Here is a 17,392-nt window from a genome sequence, read left to right as displayed (position 1 = left end):
CAGGATGCCTATAGTCAATATCAGTTGCTACTGCAGTTTTACTCTTTTTTTGTTAGGATCGGGCGGGGGGGGGGAGGGAAAGAATCTACAAAAGTGTAATTTATGGTATTGTGAAGCCACTTCCCTGCCATAATCTCTTGGCTTGGAAGGATAGAACTTCCAAAATATTTCTGGGTATATTTTTATACGAATTCCATATTCCCCTTACCTGTCAGTAGCTGAGGTTCCGGGAAAACAGATGAACACACTTTACACGTCCACTGGCTGGACTCCGCTTCAAGGGGCCCACTACTCTCTGGAGCGCTCACTAGGACATGCCAAGGAGAAATTATTAACAGTTTTTAAAATGAAGATAGCAAACCCTTCAGCAACTTTCTGGGATTTACTGTCTTGTTTATCCTGTAAGGAAGCCCCAGAAGAGCAGATTACAATCAATCAGTCATGAAAGACCCAAGGAGGCAGCTGCTGCTATCATGGCACTAGTATGGTAGACTGGCAAAGAATAGGAGGAATAAAAACCACACCTCCTCAGATACTTTAAGATGTACAAAATACCAGAAATGACACTCAAAGACTAACGTTTACCCCATGAGAAGGCTGCAAACAAGACTTTCCCATACCAACATTTAAGGAGCCAAAATAGAAACTGGAAAAAAAAACCAGGAGAGATTTATGAGGTGGGAGCCTTCCTACGTCTCATCCGAGTTGTAGACTGGATCTCCTTGTCCCTAAATTAAGTGGAGATGAAAGAAACTGTACAAAAAGCACACCTGGAGCAACCAATCTTGGGCACCTTCAAAACCGGAGTTATCCAGCTCTGGACAAACTGGGGATACAGACTGAACAAAATACTGTCTGAAAAGCATCATGGAAACACTAACATTTGGGTTAAAGTAAATAAGGGTGGTGATAAGGAAATCACATATTTGAATAGTTTAGTGAGCTGGATATTTTGCCAGATAAGCATGTTGATGTTTTGCTTAAGCAACTTCCCAGCTCTTATATACAAAAAAAGAAAAGTAGGACGTTATTTTAAGTATCCATGCAACACATTATGCCATTAGGGATTTTTCAGGGAAAAGGAAGGTAACAGAATCAGGAAAACTGTTAAATAACTGTGCGCTGTGAACAGAGATTAAGTTCTAAACAGGTAATCTAAGGATCCATCAGGTGGACCTGAGAAATCTAGAACATTCTGCAGATTGTTTAAGATCTCCAAAGGTGAATATTTCACAATCTATTGAAATCCCACAGCCTGCCATGTGGGTAGCCAGGAATCCCGAGGGCCATATTTCATTTTGGAAACACATTCCCATTTCCAACACAGAATATTGCAGGATCTTAATTCCATGAAAATGTCTTGAGTCTTATATTTTGTCCCAATTGTGGATGAAAATTTTTCTGAAAATTTAAAATTTCTCACAGAACTGAATTTCAGTTTCCTGTCCAGCTCTACATTCTAGCAATAACAGTACTGGAGCTAACAAAGGGGGGATCTTCTGGTGGAGTGTTTTACATTTCTGCAACTAAGAAAAAGACATCTTTAATATTAATGTGCAAAAGTTAGTGTAACTACTTTTCAAAGAACAATCCCAGATGATTTTTTTTTAATCTGTATTCCAGGATCATGAATGTACCCTGATTTGGGTTTTTAGTGTGGCAATTTCTAAAAGTTTAATGCTTTTTAAAATTTTTCTTTGCCCCAGTTACCAAAGATTAGATTTTTTCTGCTTCATGCCTATGGGAAGTGGGAGCCAATCTTTATAACACATTTAGGTTTTCCAAATGATCTGTTCTTTATCAATATTATCCACCTGGCTTACAAGTTTATTTAAGATTTTTAACTACATCCTTCTACTTTACCCAACACAAGATTCAGGGCTAACCACTGTTCTTGCCATCTCCAAAATGGGGTTGCTCCCACTCTGCTGTATCTTTTTGGTTTTCTTCCTGTATTCTACCATATTTCAGATATTGAGTCTTTCAAAAAAAAAAAAAAAGTAACATGAGAAAAATAAATTAAAACCAGTCAGTGGCATTTAGGATAAGAAACATTTGCTTAAAAAAAATGTTTCCACATCCCTTCACTCCCTTTTCTATCTTCAGTGGATTTTTAAGCACAGCACCCAGGAAGGTAATAAAATGAAAATCCATAGATTTAAATTCTCTCCCCATTAACTATCAGAGATGGATTAAGCTCATACATATTTACTGTATGTCACATAATCATGATGTTTCCATCACCGCAGAAACACTGTGCACTGAGCAGCTTCTTTGCTCCACCCAGATCTGCCCTTACTCTGTCACTATTGGCTCCATACAGCACAGACAGGAACAGAGGATGAAATATTTTATTCACCTGCAAAGTCAGCTGCAGGCACACTGGACTTCTTGATTTTTTTAAGAGAGAAGACTGCATTGGGAGGCTTTGAAGAGATTTTGTTCCCTTCCTTGTCACATTCCATCACTACTAAGCATATATCTGCGGTGAAGGAAAAAATAGTTCCTTTTTGTTATTTTCCCAATATTTGACTGGTATCCTTGCTGTCATGCCAGTGTGATATATGTGGGTGCTGCAGGCTATGCCACCCAGCAGGTCTTCGACAACTTACTCTGCGAGAGAGCCTAATCAAGGCAAAACATTATGTATGCCTGAATTCTGCAGAATAGCTTCCAGTTTAGAATCCAGGATACAGCGGCATCGCACAGCACAGGTGTGCACTCAGGATGCATACATATGGATTTCACTGTGTATGGATATACTACCTTACAGAGGTATGTACGGTCTCCATATTTTCTTTCGACAACAAAGATCACTAACACTATATAAGCCACCAATGCGTTGAAATCATTTGGAAGGGATTAACCTACAAATGTATATATTCATTCAATATTTAGCACAGACTTGAAGCTTGAGCTAAGCTAATCAGAAAACTTGGATAGAGGATATTTGATTTCATCTCGCAACACATTCACAAGATTAACCAACTCTGGTGCTCTTTTGCTCAGAAAACCCAACCAAACAAAAAGGTGGGCTTTCAATTTACACCACTGAGAAACATCCTGGGGGACCAAAATTACTTTGCCAGAATGACCTAAATACCAATCAGCTTTACGGCATTTCAGGTTGCCTGCTGCACTGTCAAGAACACAAAGTTACCAAGCACACTGATGGTGCCGGCACATCACTAAGCAATCATGGCTACATTCATAATCCTGGAAATTCTTCTCAGCCCAGGAACCACACTGTATATTCTCAACTAAACAGCAACAGTAACACTTCTGCAAAAGTTGTGGTTTTTATGGCTACAGAAATGTAAAGGTAGAAGAGAATTGAGGGGGAAATTATTATTTATATTACCGTAGCACAAAGCATAGAAGCTTTAACATCAGTTTACAGAACTCTAACAAAGCTGTCTACCGTCCTTTGCAGAAGCTCGAGTAACCATGTGGAACAAAAGCTCAGTTTGAACTCATCTCGTTTCACAGAGCTCTACATAAGACTTCCGAAGGCACATGTAATTGCTCCCAATTGTACAACACCCCATGGCAAGGACAGAAAGCTTCATTGCAATTAAAAGAAAAGACAACTGCTTCTCAGGTGATCTATTTATGTGTTTGCACTGTCCTGACATTTGAATTTCTTTGGGAAGAGACTGGAAAGCTCTTCCATGAAGAAACATTTTGATGAAATTACTGATTCTGCAGATAACGACCAGGCCTCCAGTCTTGGGTCTCAAGCTGCTGCAGAATCAATTAGGACGTGCATCTTTTTTTAAAGACTCAGATACCTCTTGGTGCAGAACTTAGGCTTCTTTCTTGTAGGGCAGAAATGCATCTGAGAGTCCAATTTTTTACACAATTTACAAATTCAGGACCAGATCCTCCAAGGTACTGAGCACCCTCAACTGCCACTTAGCTCAGGAGGATGATCAGCACCTCGTTGGACTGGGCCTTTAGGGAAGAAGAAAAAGGCCCCCAAAACGTACCATTGGCAATACTAGTGACCTGCTTCAGCACTGGCTTTTCCATTTTTTTGGCGTAAAAAGCTGCATACCACACTCGCAGCTCAGTTCCTGGTGGGATGTCCCGGGAGGTGGTGAAGTAAATATCACTGTCATGCTGGAAGGCAGTCAGGTTCTGGTGTTCATATTCAGTGGCTGCTCTCACCATCATCATCCAATTGCAGTCATCTTCGTTAGAGGTATCAAAATAAACCAGGGGCCCGTCCTTCTGGAAAACCTGTGAGCCACCCATACAAACAAAATGTAAATACATACAAACACAATAATAAATTAGGGCTGTCAAGCGATTAAAAAAATTAATCATGATTAATTGCGCAATTTAAAAACTTAATTGTGATTAATCGCACTGTTAAACAATAATAGAATACCATTTATTTAAATATTTTTGATGTTTTCTATATTTCCAAATATACTGATTTCAATTACAACACACAATACAAAGTGTACAGTGCTCACTTTATATTTATTTATTACAAATATTTGCACTGTAAAAAAAATAGTTTTTTTCAATTCACCTAATACAAGTACTGTAGTGCAATCTCTCTTTATCACAAAAGTTGAACATAAAAATGTAGAATTATGTACAAAAAAATAATGGCACTCAAAAAACAAAACAATGTAAAACTTCAGAGCCTACAAGTCCACTCAGTCCTACTTCTTGTTCAGCCAATTGCTCAGACAAACAAGTTTGTTTATATTTGCAGGAGATAATGCTGCCCTCTTCTTGTTTACAATGTCACCTGAAAGTGAGAACAGGTGTTCGCATGGCGCTGCTGTAGCTGGCGATGGAAGATATTCAGTGCTACATGCGCTAAAGATTCATATGTCCCTTCATGCTTCAACCACCATTCCAGAGGACATGCATCCATGCTGATGACGGGTTCTGCTTGATAATGATGCAAAGCAGTGAGGACCGACATGTTCATTTTCATCATGAGTCAGATGCCACCTGCAGAAGGCTGATTTTCTTTTTTAGGAGTTCAAATTCTGTAGTTTCTGCATCAGAGTGTTGGTCTTTTAAAACTTTTGGAAGCATGCTCCACACCTTGACCCTCTCAGATTTTGGAAGGCACTTCAGATTCTTAAACTTTGGGTCGACTGCTGTAGCTATCTTTAGAAACCTCACATTGGTACCTTCTTTGCATTTTGTCAAATCTGCAGTGAAAGTGTTCTTAAAATGAACAACCTGTGCTGGGTCATCATCTGAGACTGCTGTAACATGAAATATATGGCAGAATGCAGGTAAAACAGAGCAGAAGACAGACAATTCTCCCCCAAGGAGTTCACTAATTTAATTAACACATTATTTTTTTTAACGAGCATCATCAGCATGGAAGCATGTCCTCTGGAATGGTGGCCGAAGCATGAAGGGGCATATGAATGTTTAGCATATCTGGCACGTAAATACCTAGCAATGCTGGCTACAAAAGTGCCATGTGAATGCCTGTTCTCACTTGCAGGTGACATTGTAAATAAGAAGCAGGCAGCATTATCTCCTGTAAATGTAAACAAACGTGTGTCTCTGAGCATGGCTGAACAACAAGCAGGACTGAGTGGACGCGTAGGCTCTAAAGTTTTACAGTGTTTTGTTTTTGAGCTCATTTATGCAATAAAAGAAATCTACATTTGTAAGTTGCACTTTTACAATAAAGGGAACCCATTATAGTACTTGTATGAGGTGAATTGAAAAATACTATTTCTTTTGTTTATCATTTTTACAATGCAAATATTTGTAATAAAAAATAATATAAAGGGAGCACTGTCACCTTTGTATACTGTGTTGTAATTGAAATCAATATTTTTAAAAATGTAGAAAAAATACAAAATATTTAATAAATTTAAATTGGTATTCTATTGTTTAACAGTGCGACTAAACTGTGATTAATCGCAATTAATTTTTTTGAGTTAATCGCATGAGTTAACTGTGATTAATTGACAGCCCTATAACACATCATTGTTATTAATAATAAATAAGACTCTGTATTTTGTGCCTTGATGGTGCCTTTCATCCATGGGTCTCAAAATGCTTTAGAAACAAAGTAAGCCTCGACACTCCTTTAAGGTACGTCTCACATATGCTTTCAGATGTGTAAACTGAGGCACAAAGACTTGCACAAGGTCACAAAGAAAGCTAGTGGCAAAGTGGGAGAAAATCCCAGGAGTTCTGACTCAAAGTAAGCTGCTTTAGCCTCTAGATCACAATTCCTCCCTCAAAACAGAAATGTCATTTAATTTGTTTACCTATCAAGGGTAAGGGAAAAAATCCTGAACACTTCTTACCCTTGAATTTGGTTTCTAGATCTTTATTGCTGAATCAGATATTACTGTGAAGGGAAGAATGGTTTGAAACACCCGAAGTAGTTTTTCATTGGAACTTTTCAAGGGGAGAGAACGAAACAAAAATGAAAAAGAAACAAACTTTTCTTCTGGATGTTGTGTAAACAGCACCACCACATCTTATGTTCTTGTCAAGGCAAAAGCGTACCGGCTTTTGTGATTACCTGTTAGAGAAGTGGGATCATATCGAACCCTTCATTAAAAATACCCAGAGCACCCCACAGTTCAATATCTGACTCCAAGTTTTGTGGCTTGAACCCGTCTCTACATCATTTGTAGGTGACGACCTTAAAACTAACCTCATGTCAGTATCATTTTGCTGGTGCCATACTGTACCTTCAGTGGAAATGCTGACTCCTTTTCCAGTTTGGCAACTCTCTTGGATTCAAATGGACCAAACTGGGTACGTTTGACAAGCTGCGTCACTGCAAATACTCCTTCAGTCCCATCTTCTAGTTGTCTGATCTCCAGATTGGAAGGAAGGGATGACCTATTGAAAACAAAAATGAGAGAATCGAAATATCATGTAAAGAAGCTGTGCAGAACACAATTCTTGCAATGTCCAAACGAAAGCAGTACCCATTTCTCAATGCTGCAATGACAGGAGGTTGTTATGCTGAATAAAACTAGTTTCCATTGGAATTTAAATAAAAAAAATGAAAACATTTCTACTGAGCTTCAATTATATAAAAGCTGATTTTTAAAATAATTTTTTTTGGGTCCAAATCTAAGCACCAGTATCTTTTCAAAGATCATTTGTTTTCAAGATATTTTCCTCTTTAATCAGAATCCTGTCTCCTTTCTAAATCCAGAGGTTAGCAGTAGCTTTCCTTCAGATTATAGATGCCTTGGTCATTGGTGCCTCACCATTTTTCCAAATCTGTTTTTAAGGGGAACCGTACCCAAATGTGACACACATTTGAAAATAACTTCCTGTGAGGAGAGCCACCATGCAGTTTAGGTAATAGTTGTATGGGAACTTGATGTAAGAGACTAAACCATTCTCCATTGTTCTTCAATACTGGTGTAACAAACAGAAGAAAAATATGTTGGTGTAAGAAGCCTAAGCATGCATTTATATTCAAGTGTTGCAGCCACACCCAGTAAATCTGTTTTCCTATTTAACTTATTGTGGCCCAAATTTTAGGCATAGAAATGGGGAGGGGGGACTGTCTTTTTCTATACTATCCCCCTTCCAGCCCCTCATGGATGCCCTCAGTGAGAGCTGCGCTGACATGGCTTTGTAGAAGGGTAAGGAAAGGAGACCAGGGAGGGGCTGCTCTCCACAATACCATCCCTTCCTTTGGGCTCAGATTTCCTCATGCATATCTGGGCAGCAAATACTACCGCTAGTGCTGTCATTGCCTCCCACTAAGCGGCGCTCCTCACCTGCAGGGGGACTGAGGCAATGGCAACTCAGCTCCAGTGACAGCTGTGTTACAAGAAAGAAAAGCCAGCGAGTTCCTTTCCCTCCATGCTCCCAAGTTCTCCAGATGTGTGGGGTTGGCATAGGGCAGAGCTTCCAAAATCCATGCCCCTCTCCCTCCTCAATAACTCACCTCAGAAGGGAGGGACGGGGCACATGGGGTAATTCAAAGTTTCTCCCCAGATTCCTCCCATGTGTTTTCCCACTGGAGGAGTGATCTGACCCCGTGCATTTATAGAACTTTAACCTTCAAAAGTCAAATTTGGCCCAAATATAAGTTTTATAAAAGCAAGCTGTTACAAAGCCTTTGCGCAAGGGAAATGGTTTCCAAACATTTTTAAAATTCCAATTAAGTCAAGTTTATAAAAAGACAAACGCTCCCCTGCATTGCTAGCTACGCAACTTCTCAATACGGCTCTAGTGCACGAGAACCTGAGAATGAAATTGGCTAGAAACCAACAGAGGTGAATCTGACCAGTCTATTTTCACTGTCAAGGCTGAGAGAAATACAGAAAGCAAACCAATTAAACTTTTAGTGAAAAGCAAAGGAGAGTTTTAAAAGCAGTTTTAATATCCTAAGAGATCATGTTGTTATAAGAGAGGAAAGGACGTTTGTTAGAATGGTGATCTTGTGGTTAAGTCACTGGACTGGTACTTAAGAGATCTGTGTTCCAGGCCCAGCTCTGCTGCAGACTTCCCATTTGACCTTAGGCAAGTCAATCTCGCTCAGCCTCAGCTCCCTAAATGTAAACCTGGGATGGCAATATTTCCCCCACCCATTGCCTATCTTGTTTATTTAGACTGCAAGCTCTTCAGGACAGGGACCATCTCGAGATGTCTTATAATACATTTCTACAGTGACATCAGCTGGGTTATCTAAGCATTACTGTCATTGCTGGTGATATGAGGGGGGTGTTCGTCCACCAGAGGCGCTATGAAGAAGAGAAAGTTGATATGGACAGTTTAGCTCTCAATGAGTCAGTTTGGTAGTGATCAAACATTCACTGCATTGCCCCCCTGCTGTACGTTAGAGATCAGTATCCTCCTCTGATTTCCTGTGTTCCTACCATGTGTCAACAGTCATTATAAGTGAACTCTCTTTCCCCTAGCAAAAAATCAAACATTCTACATCAGAATATAATTCCAGATGGAAACATTTAATGCTTCAATATAAAGTTTACTCTTCAATTTTGTTTTATCCCATTCCTAAATCTATATGGGGGAGGGATAGCTCAGTGGTTTGAGCATTGGCCTGCTAAACCCAGGGTTGTGAGTTCAATCCTTGAGGGGGCCACGTAGAGATCTGGGGCAAAAATTGGTCCTGCTAGTGAAAGCAGGGGGCTGGACTCTCAATGACCTTTCAAGGTCCCTTCCAGTTCTAGGAGATTGGTATATCTCCAATTATTACCTTTATTACTTAATTTGTTAATTTCTTTTGGGGAGCATAAATACTTCTGCTATTTTATTATAGACCTAGATTAACAGACAGAACTGGGACTGATGATCACTCTTTAGAAGATTTACAAAGATGGAACTGTTCCCAAGTTTTGCCTCTCACAGTAGAGGAATTACAGAGGCAGTGCAAAGCTGTGTAACTCTTATTAACACCACTGGGAAATTCCCATGAACCATTTTGAATTTTGAAAATGTAGTGCAGCACTTGTAAGGAGGAGGAACAGGATAAATGTCAAAGATTTTCAACCAATATAGGAAACAAGTCTCCACCAAAACTGGTACTATCTGACTCCTCTGCTGGCAATCTCAGAGTTGCCAAGGAATGCATGAACAGACTCTCTTAGGCCTTGATTCAGGAAATCATTTAAGCATGTGCTTCAATTCTTTGTTTACTTGAGGCTGTATCTGTTTTGTCCACAGAGGACTTCATTTTTCAGCTGTCAGTCTGGCACCTTTCACAAAGGCGAAATTCTCTTTAAAAAACAAACAAGCCATATAATCATTCTAAAGTTACTTACCTTGCCCTGCTCAACACAAAGGAGTCTTTGACTGTCACCACTGGGCCCAGCTCAGGACACTCCGAATCATGGTACTGACCACAATCTTCGCACCCTGTAAGTAAACAGCACATAGAGGTGCAAAGTAAATGCTGTTCTTGGGCAGTGCTCTCTCAGTCAACAGCCAGACAGAAAATTCAAACACCAAACTAATGACATACAATAAAGTAGTAATTTTTACTGCCCCAAAGGATATACACAATTGAATCAAAGGTAACATTCAACATATACCTAGGACTACCAGAAGACACTTTAAAAATGTAAATATTTTCCTGAAGAAAATATTTGCTAAACAAAACTCTAGTAAATATTTTGTTTAAAGGCAGGAGGATTTAAAACAATGACTGCTACTCTCTCTCAACTAAAAAAAAATCCCTATTCTGTTCACTGGAGCCAGGGGTTTAAAACGCAGAGTCAAAATCTGATGGGCTCTCAGAGACGGGGGTGAAATCCTGACCCTACTGAAATCCATGGCAAAACCGCCATTGGATTTCCCCCGGGTACCAAGCTCTGCCCACAGTTGTACCTGTGCAACCCTCCCTTGCAATGTGTATGGCTGGGGGGGAAATTTGGCACTATGGAAACAGCTCCTCTGGACCTCTGGTCCCTTTCCAATATAATCTGGCAATTCTTTATTACAGGGCAAAATAATACAAGCTTTCAGTTCCCCATATCTGACTTTTATTTTAAAATACTGTAAGTTATCCAGGGCTAAAGGGATCCCAAGAAACAATCTTTAGATCTGGATAATGATAAAGTAAGAGTCAATTTAAGGACTAATTGAAACATACATTTCTATGTCATAAAAAGTTGTCAAAATGTTACTGTGAAGCCAGTTGATTGGATAGGGACAAGAAGTCATCACAGAGGGGATATTCCCCAGCTGCCAAATTCTACTTCAAGTGAAACGTGGGGAACCTTGAGGATTTCAGTAAGGTTGCACAAGTATATTATTACATCCATGTTTGTAAATTAACATGATGCAGAATTTAATTCCAGACTGTAGCTAGTGAGACAGAACACCTTGCTTTTACAACGGGAAACCAAACTCTCACCAGCAGGGTTCATGTCTGTGAAACTTACATAGCACTTCCTTAAAGGATTTGCTGTAGCTGTAGCTTTCACTCAATGATCAGCATTGGAATTAAGAGTGCCTGAAACTTGTGCAAAGATAGCACACAATGTACAGCCTGGGGCTCTCCACATTTCTTATTGTCCAGCACTATTTAGGAGTACAAGAAGCATATATCATTTTCTTTAATCCTTTGGTGGATGAACAATCATCAAAGTGGGGAACGCTAGTGTTTTCTGACATATGTCTCTGAAGTCTACAGAATCTGTACAGGATGCCTCATACCAGAGTCTCCCCTGAATCAGAGTGCTCACCATATGTGAGACTTAAGGGCCTATGACCACAGAAGAAATACAAAAAGTCAGACACAAAGAGATAAACCGTAGATTTCTCTAAGGGGAGTGTATACGGTTTGGCTTTAGCAGTGAAGATGCCTTTCAAAATCGAGTTTATGTCAGAAGAATAACTCTAATCAAGTACAAACCTTCATATTTTGCATTTTTATAGTGCTTTTTATTCAAGGATCTCAGAGCACTTTGCAAACAACTAAGTCTCAGTAACATAAGAGGTGGGTATTACATCCATTTTGCAACTGTGTAAACTTTGGAACAGTCACTGGGAGAGTTCTGAACAGAACATATGAAGTCTGCTTCCAATTCCCAGCTCTAACCACTAGACTACAACTCCCTCCATGGCATATTCCTATTACCTAATGATGGCTCAACCTACTGAATTCCAAGACAGAATTCCCTGCTCCCACTGAAGTCAAAGTATGGGACTTTACATGCATCTTTTCAGTCATACATGCTTAGTTTGCTGTCAGAAGGGAAAAAGTGTCACTGCTGTTGGCACTGCAAAGTCATCATAATTGCTGAAGAGCCACCGCATATTATATTTAATAGAATCCAAGATCAGAAGGGACCATTATGATCATCTAGTCTGACCTCCTGCAAGATGCAGGCCACATAAGCCGATCCATCCACTCCTGAACTAATTCTCTCCCTCTACTCTGCTGTTGAATGCTCCAAATCATGATTTAAAGACTTCAGGTAGCAGATAATCCACCAGCAAGCGACCCCTGCCCCATGCTTCGGAGGAAGGCGAAAAACCTCCAGGGCCACTGCCAATCTACCCTGGAGGGAAATATTTGGCCTCAAGTTTACCAACACGACTGTCAACCCTTATTTCTGGTGATGCTGCATGGAACAGAAAGAGGCAGCCACAATTTTCAAGCCCCAAACTGAGCACGTAAGAGCTGGCGTTTTAGAAACAAGTTGTCTGGCTTATAAACTGAGGTAACTGGATATGAAACTCACTGATGGTCAGTAACTATGGAAGCCCACAATGTCAGGTCTAGAAATTCACTTTTCTGAAACAGAAGCGGCCCTTAAATTCTGTGGAAAAATCTCACATAGGAGGCAAGAAACTTCATGAATTCAACCATCTTGTCCCATTTGGGGTTGAGGGAGGGGGGTTGTTTGACATACACCAACTGTGGAACTGGCAAGATAACTGCCCCCCTGAAACCCATAATGATCAGAGCCTTTTTCTCTGCTTTCTGGTCCTCTCCAGCTTCTACAGCTCTTCTGAGGAGGGGCAGGGGAAAAAGGCTCACTCTGGAGTTGAACAATCCAAGTAAGACTATATCAACTGAATCAGCATTACTGTTTGGGGGGGAACCCGAGCAAATTTTGGAAAGCGAGAAGATGTCGCAGTCAGTCCCGTCCTGACCTTTGGAGCTCCAACCCTGAAGGGCACGTACAGGGACTGCGAGGGAAAGGGACTATAACACATACCATCAAGGCAGCACTCTCTGCTCTTGATCTCCCCACGCCAGATAGATCATGGTCTCGTCCACTTATGGAAGTGCAGCTCATTGGTGAGCGTGTGTTCCAGTTCCACCTCTGTGCCATATCCACAGAGGATGCAATACTGTCACAGCCCCCGCTAGAGTCTTGACTCTTTAGCCCAAGCTGTAGCAGCTCAAGCTTTTAACTCTGGAGCTCCTCAGTTCCTTCCCCAGTGTGTCAGCAGTCACCTAGCCTAAAGAAACAATTTAGCCATGGAAGACCTTTAGGCTTTTAGGATATGTCTACACTGCAGTTAGACACCCACGGTTGGCCCATGCCAGCTGATTTGGGCTCGTGGGGCTCAGGCTAAGGGGCTGTTTAGCTGCGGTGTAAACGTTCGCGCTCCAGCTGAGCCACAGCTCTGGGACCCTCCCATCTTGCAGGGTCCTAGAGCCTGGGTCCAAGCCTGAGCCCGAACATCTGTACTGCAGTTAAAGAGCCCTTAGCCTGAGTCCCGTGAGCCTGAGACAGCTGGCATGAGCCAGTCACAGGTGTCTCATTGCAATGCAGACATACCCTTAGTCTCTTGGAGGCTAGCAATTAAAAAGCTGAGCTACTAATTCATATCTAGCCACTTCTTGCATTTCCCAACAAAAAACTGAGAATCTGTATTCTTAACTTTAGTGTGATTCCCTCCACACTGCCATAAACTATTCAGGTTTCCCTTAAATAATCACCTTTGGGAAAACAATATAAGAGTAAGATGGTTTGAGCGTTAAAATTAATGCTCTCTAAATACACGTCACATTATGACTCCATCATTATTCTTCTAGTACTTACAAATAAACATGGTCTCATCGCTGCCATCCTCTGCCATTTCTGAAACCTGTCAAAATACAAAGGAGAAAACTGAGCATAATGTAAATGCTGCTTCCTGACACAGTTCTAAAGTGCAGATCTAATGAAAGAGTTACCTACTGAGTGATAATATTAACTGACCCCAATGCGTGTGCAAAGAGACTACTGAACCCTAGCAGAGTATATCATTCATAGAATGTAAAATACAAATTAAAGTGGTTAATGATCCACTAATGTCCATATTAAGGGTGATGTCAGGTGCCTTGCAAGACCCCTCCTATGATAAATATCATGCTTTTCCTAACCACTCTGGTTTGTGCAGTTTTTTTAATGAAAAGAACAAATACATTATTTCAATCCTTATACAAGCATTTATGAACAAACAGTTCACACCAGCTCATGCACTATCACACCTTTACAAGCAGGCACACAAACACAATCTAACTTTTTCTTTTATTGTCAAGTATTTTTTCCCTTCCACATAATGGCTCACTACGGATAGACACCCACTAAACAACGTGGAACTTTTATTCCATTTCACTATAAACTGACTTTCTCTCTGAGTTTACTCTAAGTGCACTCCACTGTACATTGCAACAGCACCTGTTAGTAATGTGTCAGCTAAGGCAAGGTTCACAGAAAAGGGGGCAGAAATGTTTAAGTGTGCACCAACTATGCAGGAACTCATACCCTCTATCATCTAGACAGTACAGCACATGGTGCATAACCTCACACAATGAGCTCAGATCCCACACAACTCTTGGCCATGAAGTGTCAAGTTGAGCATGAAGTAGAAGACTTATTTCTCAATGCCTTTGCTTCACAAGCCTGAAATGAGGTCTGCCAGCTTTGATGTGGTGCACAGTCACGTCACATCATTCCTCCTTCCACCTGCAAATACCGTTCTCATGAGCCAGAAGGATGTCGAAAATGACAGGACTCCGTAACACGAATCCTATGTTCACTAGGAATATTGGAGACAGCAAGCAGAATGGAGAAATGCTGCAATGTGAATCCCAATGCTCAAGTCATGATGCTGGGTTTTTTGGTCATGGGACACAGAGCTAAGGAGCTGGGATTCTAAAAACTGCAACCCCAGATGTGGAAGACTGATTTTATTTGATTTATTTTTGGGTATTACAGAACAACAAAGGAAAAACTCTATTTGAGAGAGGAAAGTTACTTCTTTGATACACAACCACCACAAGCTTGGGTTAAATTTTGGTGGCTGTAAATCATGTATGCCTTTGCACATCTGGTCCAGAGAGGTAGCGTGCTTTGATGGAGAGGATGCAGTATTATTATTACTGGGAGCCCCGGTCATGGATCAGGATCCCCTGGTGGTAGACGCAGTACAAACACATAACAAAAGACAGTCTCTTCCTCAGAGAGCTTACCATCTAAGTCCTGGGAGTTAGGAAACGCACAATCTAGTCCGAGCTCTGCCACTGACTTGTGTGATTGTTCTTACTCAAGTCACCTGACCTCTATGCAAACAAGTTTCCCCTCACCAGGGAATGAAGCTAAGAACCTGTACCCTCACTTCTAAAGCACTTTGAGTGTTAATGGATGAAAATCATTGGATAATTACTTCTCACTGATGTCTAAATAACCTAAACTGTCAATGGCCGGTTGTTATAACTGGGCCCTATATTTTGTTAGTGATTATCTGGGGCTCACAGAAAAAAAATGGGCAAGCACAAACAAGGTCAGGAAGATCATTTCTCTCCCAACTCCGAGAGGTCATTCTGGTCCTGTAGTGACATATCCAGAGGCATAAGGAAGAGAAGCAGAACCCCCAAACAAGGGACAGGCTCTTCCCAGCGCTGTAGTGGGAGAGGAGGCGGCAAAATCATTAGCAAAAGAACTAAGGAAGGAGAGAAAGAGGCTGGATGCATTTGAGAGAGGATAAATGCAGAAGAATGAGAAATTAAAACTGCAAACAGAGGGAGGACGGAGAAAAACTAAAGACACACCCAGCAGAGGGTGATAAACAGCAAAGCTAGTCTGATCTGAGAATCGAATTTTCAAGCTGCCATAGGAAACGCTCACCAAAGATACACCTAGCACAGCAGTCACCCAGGTTCACTGTGAGGCAGAGACCCCTCTTGACAATGGAAACACTGTCCCTTCTTGTACAAACCAGATTTCTTAAAAATTCATGCTTCATGCACTTTGCCTGTCCAGCAAACAGAAATATCCAAGAACCATCTCAGAGTCACCAGCACTTGCTTCTGAATGGCGCAATAGTCATTCTGGGTGATGGCTCCTAAAATGCGCATAGGATAAGCATGCAAGCTCCATCAGGGCAGACAAATAAACAGTGACAAGTTTTTAAAGTGCTTGTACACAAATGCTAGAAGTCTAAATAATAAGATGGGTGAACTAGAGTGCCTCGTGTTAAAGGAGGATATTGATATAATAGGCATCACAGAAACCTGTGGAGTGAGGACAATCAATGGGACACAATCATTCTGAGGCACAAAATATATCGGAAGGACAGAACAGGTAGTGCGGGGCGGGGGTGAGGGGAGTGGCACTATATGTGAAAGAAAATGTAGAATCAAATGAAGTAAAAATCTTAAATGAATCCACATGTTCCATAGAATCTCAATGGATAGTAATTCCATGGTCTAATAAGAATATAACAGTAGGGATCTATTATCGACCATCTGACCAGGACAGTGATAGTGATGATGAAATGCTAAGGGAGATTAAAGAGGCTATCAGAATAAAGAACTCAATAGTGGGGGATTTCAATTGATCCCCATATTGACTGGGTACATGTCACCTCAGGACAAAATGCAGAGACAAAATTTCTCGATACTTTAAATGACTGCTTCTTGGAGCAGCTAATACAGGAACCCACAAGGGGAGAGGCAATTCTCAATTTAGTTCTGAGTGGAGCGCAGGATCTGGTCCAAGAGGTAACTATAACAGGACCGTTTGGAAATAGTGAGCATAATATAACGACATTTAACATTCCTGTGGTGGGAAGAACATCTCAACAGCCCAACACTAATAATAATTTTTTTTAATAATAAATAATAATAATAATAATAATAAACACTGTGGCATTTAATTTCAGAAAGGGGAACTATGCAAAAATGAGGAGGTTAGTTAAACAGAAATTAAAAGGTACAGTGATTAGAGTGAAATCCCTGCAAGCTGCATGGACACTTTTCAAAGACATCATAATAGAAGCCCAACTTAAAGGTATACCCCAAATTAAAGAACACAGTACAAGAATTAAAAAGAGCCCACATGGCTTAACAACCATGTAAAAGAAGCAGTGAGAGATAAAAAGGCATCTTTTAAAAAGTGGAAGTCAAATCCTAGTGAGGTAAATAGAAAGGAGCATAAACACTGCCAAATTAAGTGTAAAAATGTAATAAGAAAAGCCAAAAAGGAGTTTGAAGAACAACTAGCCAAAAGCTCAAAAGGTAATAATAAAATGTTTTTAAGTACATCAGAAGCAGGAAGCCTGCTAAACAACCAGTGGGGCCCCTGGACGATCGAGATACAAAAGGAGCACCTAAAGACGACTAAGTCATTGCGGAGAAACTAAATGAATTCTTTGCTTCAGTCTTCACACCTGAGGATGTTAGGGAGATTCCCAAACCTGAGCCATACTTTGTAGGTGACAAATCTGAAGTGTCATTAAAAGAGCTTTTGGAATTAACTGATAAACTTAACATTAACAAGTCACCGGGACCAGATGGCATTCACCCAAGAGTTCTGAAAGAACTCAAATGTGAAATTGCGGAACTACTAACTACGATTTGTAACCTGTCCTTTAAATCAGCTTCTGTACCCAATTACTGGAAGATAGTTAATGTAACACCAATATTTAAAAAGGGCTCCTGAGGTGA

General features: G+C 40.6%; 1 protein-coding gene across 4 annotated transcripts in view; it reads right to left on the bottom strand.

Moving 5' to 3' along the window:
- PRDM15 (PR/SET domain 15) overlaps positions 1-17,392 on the bottom strand; it is a 50,806-nt gene that overhangs the window by 25,804 nt on the left and 7,610 nt on the right. For all 4 annotated transcript variants that reach the window (XM_039519049.1, XM_039519063.1, XM_039519054.1 and 1 more), the window contains exons 2-6: positions 13,503-13,548; positions 9,762-9,855; positions 6,699-6,852; positions 3,990-4,242; positions 209-307 (exon numbers count right to left, since the gene is read on the bottom strand). In XM_039519049.1, coding sequence (XP_039374983.1) covers positions 209-307; positions 3,990-4,242; positions 6,699-6,852; positions 9,762-9,855; positions 13,503-13,548 — 646 coding nt within the window. The remainder of the gene's footprint in view (positions 1-208; positions 308-3,989; positions 4,243-6,698; positions 6,853-9,761; positions 9,856-13,502; positions 13,549-17,392) is intronic.

This window comes from Mauremys reevesii, linkage group 1 (genome assembly GCF_016161935.1).
Source record: "Mauremys reevesii isolate NIE-2019 linkage group 1, ASM1616193v1, whole genome shotgun sequence".
NCBI lineage: Eukaryota > Metazoa > Chordata > Testudines > Geoemydidae > Mauremys > Mauremys reevesii.
The sequence above is the reverse complement of the archived record's forward strand: the minus strand, read 5'-3'. Positions and strand labels throughout refer to the sequence as shown.